The following is an 11,594-nucleotide window of genomic DNA, read 5'->3' as shown; positions in this document are numbered from 1 at the left end:
AAGATTAGATATGGATGATACTGATATGCAATATGCACGTGGTGAGAGGCCTTGTCGACTCGCCGTTGGCCGCGTGGTGCAGTGCTGCGCGGACGCCGGTTCGCGAGGCGACCACTCGACCGGCAGGTATTGGGTTAACGGAGATAAGAGGTTGTGCATGTTTTTTTCGCGCGAGTGCGGCAACCGAACGGCGTGAGCGCCACGACGTAGCCATCAAGCCATCCATCCATTCGCTCCTCGCCGGCTCGCGCGCCTGGCGGTCGCCTCACGTCGCCACGCGATATTATAATTACCAATGTTTCTATGTAAATATCGTTGCAGGGCACCAACTATACGTACAAAATAAATCATAACGACGGAAGAAGCGACAAGGATATTTCAAAATGGACAAGGATCACGCTTTAGAGGAGATGATGGGAAAACTGGGTAAGTACATTAAACATATGGTAATGAATTTTCATTTACCTTTTAAAACATCAGTGCGGGAAAAGTTTTATACTCTTTATAAATGATTATGGTGATAAGATAAATATATTTAGCCATGTACCTATGTAATTTATCGTGGACCGCTGTGGTTGTGTGTGGAACTGGTCATCTGTCGTCTGTGGTACGAGATTCGATGCGTGTACGCGTGTCGTAAACGGTTCATGTAAATGTACCTATAGCTTTAGCGCTAAAGCGCACCTTCGACAAGCGCTATTAACTGCTAACGTTTAACAATTTTTATTTAAAGCTTACTTACCTACATGACTCCTTTAAGCGGACTATAGGATGTTCGCTCACGGATCATCACGTTACGAGAAAATTATACGAAATGTTTGCGTCATTCGTGTTTATGATATTGTTATAGATAACTATATTTATAAAACAATATAATCAATAATATAATGTTAAATAAGCATCTGTTTGACCTCTTTCCAAAACAAAATTCACCACGTGATATGTACTGCTGAAAACTATTCTGAATTTATTACGGTGTGGTGATGAAACTGATGAAACATTGGGTAAGATAATTTTGTAACGAGAACAAAAAATATCTGTTCATTGAACTGGAAGATTACTAATCACGTGCTACATAACGAGTTATCACCTCGGGAACTGAGTGATTACAATAAATTATTTATGCTGCGCTAAATAATATATATTATGGTTACAGAATAAATCCCAGAGGTATCACTGAATACTTTGTGACATCAGGGTTGCTTGTAGGTACCCTTAAATACTCACCTTCTTTGTTGCTTTAGCTTCCTTATAAGTATTAGTTATTAAAGTAAGTTTTGTTAAGAATGTTAATTGACTGATATGATATCATTTTAAAGCAATTAACGCATTTTTATCCGAGGGGAACTAATTATAGGAAAATTACAATTACATTTGTAATTTATAGGTACATATTAAGTATAACAAAATCGACAGGTGAGCGGTAAAGGAATAGTTAGGAAATTAGTTCAATGGTTTTTTTATTCGTTAGAAATTATTTGATTAAATCTTTCTACTGGGAAACAGAAGAACCCGACTTATCGTTGTTGATATTGATATGAATGACCTACACAGCAAATACCTAATAAAGAGGACAAAAAAGTTTTTAATAATAAGTAATTATGATACATACACAAGAAATGAACAAGGATATGATAGGATATTCATTTAAAAAAATAAAGCGCAGGTATTATTATAATAATTAACATTTAAAAACGGACCCAAATGTAAAGTCACGTACTTCTTTCAAATTAAAATGTCCCAATGGGCTAGTTTTTTAGTCGCCTGTAGCCACTTGTTTCTCGTTTTCATTGCTTTCACATATTTTATGTTGTGTTGTCCATATAATGTAAGTTTTATTTTTATTTTCATGACTAACCTTAATTCACCTTATTTGGCATTGACATTAAAATAACACAAGTATATCCTTTGATCTTTCCACGCTTTAAGTGAAAATGTAGAGCCCCTTAAAGGTGTTTTTTTTTCAATAAAGACACGTAATAACTTTAATATTACTATGTACATTGAATGAGTATGACAGATACGACGCTGAAGAAAACTTATATAATAATAAGCTATAGTCATTGCGATACCGCTATAGAAAACAATAATTTTATCTAACAGAATACAGGAGGAATGTTGAACAACGTAAAGGCTTAAATAATGCAAAAAGCTTTCCTATATCAAATCCCTTCTGATATTGACATGTGAAACTGATTTGTATTGAAAGTATATCCTAGATCTGTACAGTACTCGTATAATATACAATATACTAGGTTTCAGACAGGTGTGACGTTGAAAAAAATAGAGCGTGGTTAAAAATTGTTAAAATATGTACGTAATTAGGTCCAAATTCTTCAAACTAATGACGAATTGTCATAGTGATGCGAAGAGAATGCTTTTTCGAAGGTATATTTAGATTTAACCTTGTTCGAGCTGCATATATTATGAGTTAGCGGTGTAGTGTTTTACCGGCTATTATCTATTCCGAAGATATAACGAATTCGTGTTATGTAAAAGCTTTTTATTACTGGACGACTTAAGCTTAAAATAAGCTTATTTTTAATTAAATTGTAATAAAGTAACCAAAACGGGACCTGATTAATGCAATTCAGTTTTGTTTCTCATCATCTGATCTGATTCAAATGTGTCTAAAAACTTGCCCTAAATATAAATTAGCTATTCCAAAATAGCTAATTTTAAGCGCCTTTTTTCAACACCTAGTATTACCAAATATAAGTATTCTTAACTTTATGGGACCCCGCGTAAAAATGTCGCAAAATCTTGGATCACGCGCATGTTTGCTAAAGGAATTTTATGTATATTAGCCTAAGTGGTTTTGGCAACTATTAACGCGTTGGTGTTTGGTGTCGATATTCTGGAGGTGTGGCTTGGAGATAAGCAGAGTAAACTGACATTTATTACGTAGACCATATTATTTTAACGACAGCGTGATGAATGATGATTTACGTACGTCGGTCGTGGACTTTTCTGAATGTCACTAGATATTTTGAGTTGAGTAGGTTCAATTTTTATTTTCTTCGTGTGTAACTCAAATCCTTTCTTTTAAATTATGACAAAGACAAATAACCAATAATAACTAGAATAACCTATTAAATAAATAATCTTAGGTAATCATTAAACTTTAAAATAAAGGTATCAGCGAGCTTAGAGGAAGAACTAGTCCCAATTAAGGTTGGAAAATCTCGTTATCTACGTGTTAGGTCAATAATCCAGGTACAATTAATGGTTTTCAGTCCAGGTGCCATCAGGCCAATGAAAGCAGAGATTTTTGATGTACACTGAATGTACCTAAGAGTACATAGCGATTATCGTTAAGTAGGTACCGAAAAAGGTACATAGGTATCTAATTAAGAACACTACGCTTAGCAAATGTATAATGTATTTCAGCGCCTATAATGTAAGAAATAACCAATCTTGCGCAAGTTGTTACCCACAAATTCATTTTACTACTGCGAAGAAGTTAGACAGCGGTAAATAGTACAGCGGATTATGAAAGATTTGGGTGTGTGCCACCGGTCGCCGCTAACAGCAAACAAATATATATATATTTTTTATATTAAGGAAGGATTAAAAAATCTTAATGTGTAAATAAAAAATATATATATAATAATAAAAAAGGAGTGTACAGGTTTTTAAAGGGATGGCAAAGCGCATGTAACACCTCTGAAATTGCAGGCGTCCATAGGCTACGGTGACTGCTAACCATCAGGCGGCCCATATGCTTGTTTGCCACTGACTTGGTATTAAAAACATTGCAGTAGTTAACGTCTAATGACTTTATTATTTCTTTTAGACGGGACAAATAATGTAAATTTATTAATTGTTCGTCAAATTTAGTAAATGGCATAAAGTGCCAAAGTATAGGTAGATATAGTAATGTGTATATTTGATCTTCTTCTTTTTGTGTCGAGGTTCCTTTTCATACGATGGATGCCCAGTAGGCAGCGGTGTTGACAGCCCTGGCTGTCGCGTCCCTCAGATCCAGCTCCGAGCAGTGATGTGGCCATGCGGGGCACACCAGTAGATGTGCCATTGTTTGCGTTGCTGTGTCGCAGGTACATTGAGTTGAGGGGCTACGGAGTAGTCCCCATCTGGCCATGTTTTGCTTACATCGACCATCTTGGGACCTGAGCCTGTTTAAGGACTTCCAAATTGGCCAAGGCTCTTTATAGCCAGGCGGCAGCTGCTCCAAAGCCTGCACGTACCCGTCCGGTGGGGGGCACCGGGTCTGCCACAGCAAGCGGCGCACATAGGGCGGCTCACCCTGCAGGGGGCTGGTGCTTCGCATGAAACTTCTGCGACTTTTAACTGCGATTTATCAATTCACGTATGTATTGAAATACAACTGCACTTTGTGTCCGGATATAATGAGTCGTGATTTGTGTGTTTCTTCCAATCGTAATACTTATTTATACCTATGTCTAACGATCTCATGGCATTGTACCAACGTATTTATTTATTTAAGCTTTATTTCTCGCACATCCGTTATAAAATTGACTTTTCCCCTCACTAGCTCGGAAAGCCGTCTTTTATCCTTTAAAACAAGCTGGTAAAAACGCATTTTATCCACTAGTGGGGAAAGTAATTTTACCTTGGATGTAGCGTGTTTAAGTAGCTTTTGACAGATAACAAAACGTAAAACGCTCATAATGGTTCGTTTCGATATTAATTATCATAAATAAATGGTTTGAGAAGTTAATTAAAAATACCAAAAGCTCTATTTAATGATTTTAAGTCATAAACCTTAAAATCATTCAACTATAGAATCCTTTCGCTTGCTCGTGTTTCAATTCCACACTCGCGGGTAAAATACTGCTTTGCACGCTTGTATAACAATAGTTATTTGTTATACAAGGGTGCAAAGTTGTATTTTACCCGCGAGTGTTTCAACACACGAGAAGTAAAATACATTTGCGCCCGTGTGTAACACAAAACTTTTCACCTCACTATAGCAAGGAAAGTGCGACAACCGCACGTTAGATCATCTTCATCACTGGAATCACTCATTTCTTTACGATATTATAACAGAAAACTCTGGAAGTTGTGTATTTTTACGCGAGTCGGTGAGAAAAGGTTTTAAGTAAAAAAATTGTTGGCAATGTTGAATTTTCTGATGTATGAAATGTCAACGATGCGTTTTGAAATTGCATCGACTCAACTTGTGCGTTCAGAATTATATTTAACATCATTATAAAAAAACAAACGTTTCTTATGGAATTTTAAGGTTTATGACTAAAAATCATTAATTAAAGCTAAATTTGGTATTTTTTATTAGATTCTCAAACCATTTATTTAATGATAATTAATATCGAACGAACCATTATCATGAGCGTTTTACGTTTTGTTATCTGTCAAGCTACTTAAACACGCTTCATCCAAGGTCAATTTACTTTCCCCACTAGTGGATAAAACGCGTTTTTCCCCGCTTGTATTCAAGGATAAACGACAACTTTCCGAGCTAGTGAGGGGAAAATAACTTTTTCTTTTGTTACGTTTTCACGATGTGCGATCGTTTGACGGTAAAAGCCTCCTCCATCTTTTTTCCATTTCTCTTTGTCTGTAGCATTATTCTTTCAAGTCTTTCCTGCAATTGCTACAGCGTATTACCGAACTTATTATTTTAGGTCTTAAACTGTAAAGAAAGGAAAACATGAACGCCTATGATATATGTATAGGTACCGCTGGACTCTACAAATGTACAAGGTGCACGTACTCGTGTTTAATAATACACTCATATACATGAATTACCCAATTTTCCGAAAGCAGAATATGGTGTAGAGCCTTACACTTAAAATTGAACTCTAGTAATTGATACTTTACCACCATGAAAATGTGTAATACCTATAAAACACCTGTATTTTGCTAGGACTAAATATTGAATCTATAAGCAATTGACTGATAAAAAGAACAGAGTTAACTAAGGTAAAAATAAAAAAAGTGGGTTACCCCTAACTCATTGGGAACATCGTTTAAAATAAAGTAGGCATTGCCAATGTCTTCGCCAAGAATGTTTGCAGTGTAATTTCTGGACTGTTTAAAAGGCTAACGTTGATTAGGTAAACGACATGAGATCAACTACCCAGACCGGAATCGCCGGACTTAGCAACAATTGGCGTAAATGTTCTTCTCATTGCACTTTGGCCGTGTTCCTTTTAAAGATAGGATTGTTAATGGTTTAGTAGTCTCGAAACAGATGGACATCCTCGACAGTGTCCAAAATACTTGAAGTTAAATAATTTTACGGCTTAGACTCACTTGTTTTAGTAACTCGCGCGACATGTTTCGGAGAGCCTAGGTCTCCTTTCTCAAGCACTAACAATGCGAGCAGCGTTCACGACGGCCGTGTATTGCGTACTGCCGCGCGCCGCGTAAACCCTAAAATTATTCAATGTTAGTATGTCTCACAACAGTTTAAATTCGATTACTTGTAGTTAGTTGGTACTAAATTGGTATGTGGTCTATAACCTCATTACCTAGAAGTTATTGGAACGAAGATCCTTATTGCACGATTCGCACGGTACGGTGTTTTGGACTTTTGGGGGATGGGGGCGAGGCGAAAAAAAGTGTTAGAGTTTTCCGTCACGAGTTTCCGTAACGACCCTTTCTTAACTTCGTTTCAACCAAGTGTTCCACGACACTCACGTATTTTTTTAAGGATATGAGTTAATTAACATAGTAGTCTGGTAATATTTTAAATTATAACACAAAAACTTAACAGTTAAATTAAACTCATTTTCCTTTGATAAATAGGAATAATATTCGTCCTTTGCTAATCTATCTATCTAAGTACCTACCTACCTATATACTTTTTTTGTTTCATATTTTTATTCAGCATGCAATGCAATAAATCAAGTTTTTTAGACTAGTAAATACTGAATAAATAAATGATAAGTATTAGGAGTTCGTAATAAACTTATGTGACACTTGTTAATCTAGATTTTCGACATGACATAATCCTGATTAAGATTGATTTGATATGTTGACTAATTTCAATGTGAAACAAATGAACAAACTCTGTTTTATTTCTGTATTCATATTACATTACAAACTTCATTAACTAATTATGTGATGTAATGTGTAAGCTCCATATAAATAAAGCACGCTTTACGTAACATCAACGCGTAATTTTTTTCATATTACTGAATCATACAATCAGGTTACAGGTGTAGGTATGTTGGATTTTATAAAACTCTATCAAATTTTCGTAGTTAAAGAATATATAGTGAAGCTAGCCAGTGCATTGTTAAGTATAAAGGTACCTATCAATATTTATTTAGATAACATTTGTGTCAATAGTATTTGCGTGATGATCTCGTTTTATATCATGTATGTACCTATCTCTTGCATATCTCAGCGTTAACAAATGAGTAGGTATGTAATGTTGATGACAAAAAAATAGAAATTCCGTTAATAAAACCAATTATTTTTATTAGGCATCAATCTAATTCAAATTCAAATAAGTAATTCATTTCAGAATATAAATTCCATATACAATTACATTTAAAATATGTTAATAGTACACAAGAAATATATTATTAATACAATACATATTACAATTTTTATAAAATAAATTAAAATAAAATAATTTTACAATTTTAATAAATACATGCATTTACAATTTATTTCCCCACTGTGGACATCTTACACAGATCAACCTAGCCCCGAAACAAAGAGAATATATAGGATAGAGGGTTACTGTCATAGTCAATTTTGTAGTCACAGTAAATTTACTGTCATCTATCGACACACGATTAAAACTTAAAATGAAAATGTATAAAAATACCAAAAAATGTATATATGATGATTTAATGATTTTTTTATTTGTATGTATTTATTATTTTTATACATATGATTTTGACCCATCTTCTCTGTTAAAATTTTTAAATAACAAACGAAACCGTCAACACATCTAGCCGAGAATAGGCCAAAGGTGTAGGAGCCATCTGTCCGAGAATAAATTTTTCTTGATTTCCGAGGCACGTGTTTTTCTTAGACTGTATTTATCTTATACGGAGATTACGGAGTTACTACATGAAATAATATATTTCTAAACACCGGGACTCGAACCCAGGACCATCTGCTTCACAGGCAGGGTCGCTATATGCAATTATCCACTAGGCCACGCCGGTCGTCGCCGGTTAATGTAGGTACTTGTAATTATAACTAACTTTGCCAAAGTTTCCGCTCGCGGCCTATATTAAGAGTGATAAAATGCATGTTTACGCAAGAGAGCAAATGTATTTATATTATTCGAAGCATTCACCTCCTTTGTCTTATTCAGACAAAATAATATGTTGGACAAGAGACGATATAAGAATAGGTATATGATACATTTTTTAATAAATAGAGTTAATTTGAAAAAATAAGTACTGACTTTGGGTGTGACTTAACAGTAACACCCAAAAATAGTTGGTGAAAATTAAAATAGCCTTTTGCAGGCTGGTGTTAGTGAACGGTATTTACTTTAGTTTTAAAGTGTTTTAATATCGCTTAATAAGGCAAGTCTTTCTCGGTCTTTGTCTTTATCGGTTAGGATAGCCTTAACTTAAGCTCATTAACCTTATCTCAAGTCTCAAGTAGTACGAAGTGAGCGCAATGAAATTATGATATGTCAATTTAAGTAGTACATTGACTACATGTTTTTATCAGAAATATTTATTCAGCAAATATACATAATAGACAAGAATCGAATTTTATCTTATATCAACTTATATACAAAATCTTAAAAAATAATCTAGTTGTAGGTATCTATGTAAGAAATCCGCAACGTAAGCTAAGCTTCGTCCGGTGGCCACAAATGCAAATCAGCAACATGCTTCGTCCCAAAAAATACCAATGACGATATCCGCAGCAGGCCTCGTAATTTTTTTTAAATAATAAACTTAGTTAAACTACATGTTTGTACATTGGGTTTATATTATTGTTTTATCGGACATATCGCATGACAACAGAATCAGTAAGATGCCAGTTGCCATTTAACTCACTAATCTCACTATCAAAGCTATATCACATAGACATTTGTTAAAGAATTCAGATTTAATTCCACAGAGAATTCCCTTCCAATCAACCTTCACTTACATATGCATAAAATTTTGTGTTAAGTGCAGTAGGTTCAGCCGGCAGTGTTCAAAAGATCGTAGCGCTTTTGTATTGATCACAATCAATACGGTTGCCAAAAATTTGATTAGTAATCTTGAGGCCTTTCTCTAGGACTAACGTCATCGATTCGGAACCTGATTTCTTGACTTTCGCTCGATAGATAAAAACCACGAACATAGGTCTAAAACGCACCTTAAAAATTTGTAACAGATTTGCACAAAAGATAAAAATATGAATATTGCTTCTACAAATGCGAAATTATATTTTTTATCGAACTCATCAATTACTTTTTTGTTAAAACATAAAAAAAACAAATTTAAAAACATTATATCCGCGATTTCGGACACTATATACGTACGCAATACGCATGCACGCAAATGGCTGTGCGTATACATATACATACATACATATACATACGTATATATATCCATGTTTTTGTTATGTATAGGTATAAAACAGAATTTATATTGTAGGTACGATATTTTGACAAAGCATTGCACATTTGTACCAAACCATTTATATTTTTATATTATATACGTTTGGCGCCCTTATTTAATAATTTGAACTTATTAAGTCCTATTTAAGATTTAATATAACCTGTATAGTATAGTGTTTCTAAATGACACGAATTTCATTTCACGGCGAACATGCGTTTAAATAAAACAAGATCGATTGGATGACGACATTACTTAATGATAATGAAGAGAAAAGGCTAAGTTGTGGTAATGCACTCTTGACCTCCATAAGCCATTCTTAGATTTCTTAGTTTTCCACTATTCTCTAACGACTCCACCTAACCGGTCATAGCTCGCAAAGAGCGGTATCCGAAGAAAACATCAGTAGTTTATGAGTTTTATGACTCCAATTTGATTTCAATTGCATAATTATTATTTAACGTTTCTGAATAAGTACCTCACAACTTAAAAACCACCCACCAAGTAAAAGAAAAAGTAACCGTCATGTCGTATCAGGAAATCAAAGAGATAGCACAGGATAGAAAAAATACAAATTAATCCCAAGCCCAGCTCACGACGATGCTGAGCTGAATACCTCACGCCTCTCAATATAACTAGGGTAAAAAGCAGCAGCAAAGAAATTCTTCGCATTGTAATCATGTATGTTACTGGTGGAAAGAGGTCAATTAAGGTCAGCCCTTCTATTGTTCTGTATACAATAAACTCAATACAAACAGTTTATCGTATTCATTGACACGATAAATATTTTTCGAATAAATAGGTTATTCATTATAAACTAAACATAATAAGAACGCGGCTATCTTAAATTCCGAGAAGTATTTCGCGTTTGCGCGGAAAGGAACAGTGAAACAATTTTGCGTTTTATGCACAAGTCCTTGAGAGCACACGACACGACCGGACAGATGATAATTGCCTTGTTTCTGTTTCACTTCTGAGTCAAGACCATCAGTCAGTTACTGAAAGAATCATAAAAGCAGTCACCTGAATATCTACATTTTTAATTTTATTTTCATTAATAAACTTGAGTGATCGTAGATTTACGTTTCTGTACCTGAAAGTTGGACATGGAAATAGTTATTTGTGCAACAAGAGAGGAAAGTTGGTTTTTCTTGCGAGTGTTTATTTTGAGTCCCGAGAAAGCGAAAGATTCTAAGTTACAATCATGAGCGTAGCGAGGGACTCAAAAACAAGAGATGTAAAATAACTTTGCTCTCGTGTTGCACACATAATTTTTCACCTCAGTAGTGAGAACATATTAAAGGTTAAAGTGTATTTCGAATTACACAGAATAATACAGAAACAACAAAAAAAAACGAATTTGTAATAGAAGTATGAAGTGGCAGTTCATGGCCTTCACTAAATTAAAAAGCTACTTTGTTTCACTCCCTGGAGTGACGAAAGTAGGCTTGTTCGAGCTGCTGAGGTGAAAATTTTAATGTAGGCAATGTGTAAAACTATCCATACCTATACAAAGTAATGAAACCAAAAACTACAAATTTTAAGGCTGCATGTGTAAATGCAAAATTGTAATTTTGACAGAGGTGAAATATAATTTTTTCCTCAGTCTCCCGTTGATCATGAACGCTGTAAAGGGTTCGAAACGTGATGTATTTTTCATTCAATTCATTATACGCGATCCGTTTACATAGTTTTATTTAATTAGTTTTTGTTTCAATTTATACAATATATTACGATTGCTTATAAATTTCAGGGGATTTCGGACGGTACCAGTGCTTCCAATTCATACTGCACATCCTGGCCGCCATGACTGCCGGTATGCACATGCTCTCGCTCGTCACAGTCGCAGCAGTGCCAGAACATAGGTATGTAAACGAACACCTACTTCATTCCTGATAATCTTGACCCAGATGAGAGCAGTTCATTTTATATTTTATGGTGCCTGGTAGATGTAGGTACGATTAAGTTTCGTAGGTACCGCAATTCGTTTTCTTAATCCAAATTGATTCAGGTAAAATCGGAGGCGCGATACATGGGCTGAAATTTATGATATTGAAT

General features: G+C 34.7%; 2 protein-coding genes across 3 annotated transcripts in view; one reads left to right on the top strand and one right to left on the bottom strand.

Annotated features, from left to right (window-relative positions):
• LOC134744634 (ribosome production factor 2 homolog) overlaps positions 1 to 11,594 on the bottom strand; it is a 228,528-nt gene that overhangs the window by 28,368 nt on the left and 188,566 nt on the right. The gene's annotated exons all lie outside the window — the stretch shown is intronic.
• The window catches only part of LOC134744584 (organic cation transporter protein), a 29,033-nt gene continuing 17,531 nt past the window's right edge, over positions 93 to 11,594 (top strand). The window contains exons 1-3 of one of the 2 annotated variants that reach the window (XM_063678441.1): positions 93 to 126; positions 322 to 426; positions 11,290 to 11,401. In XM_063678441.1, the coding sequence (XP_063534511.1) occupies positions 384 to 426; positions 11,290 to 11,401 (155 nt within the window). In that variant the 5' untranslated portion in view covers positions 93 to 126; positions 322 to 383. The other variant, XM_063678442.1, reaches the window with a different exon arrangement.

This window comes from Cydia strobilella, chromosome 10 (genome assembly GCF_947568885.1).
Source record: "Cydia strobilella chromosome 10, ilCydStro3.1, whole genome shotgun sequence".
In the NCBI taxonomy this organism is placed as follows: Eukaryota; Metazoa; Arthropoda; class Insecta; order Lepidoptera; family Tortricidae; genus Cydia; species Cydia strobilella.
Note: the sequence above shows the minus strand (reverse complement) of the source record. Positions and strands in the feature narration are given on the sequence as shown.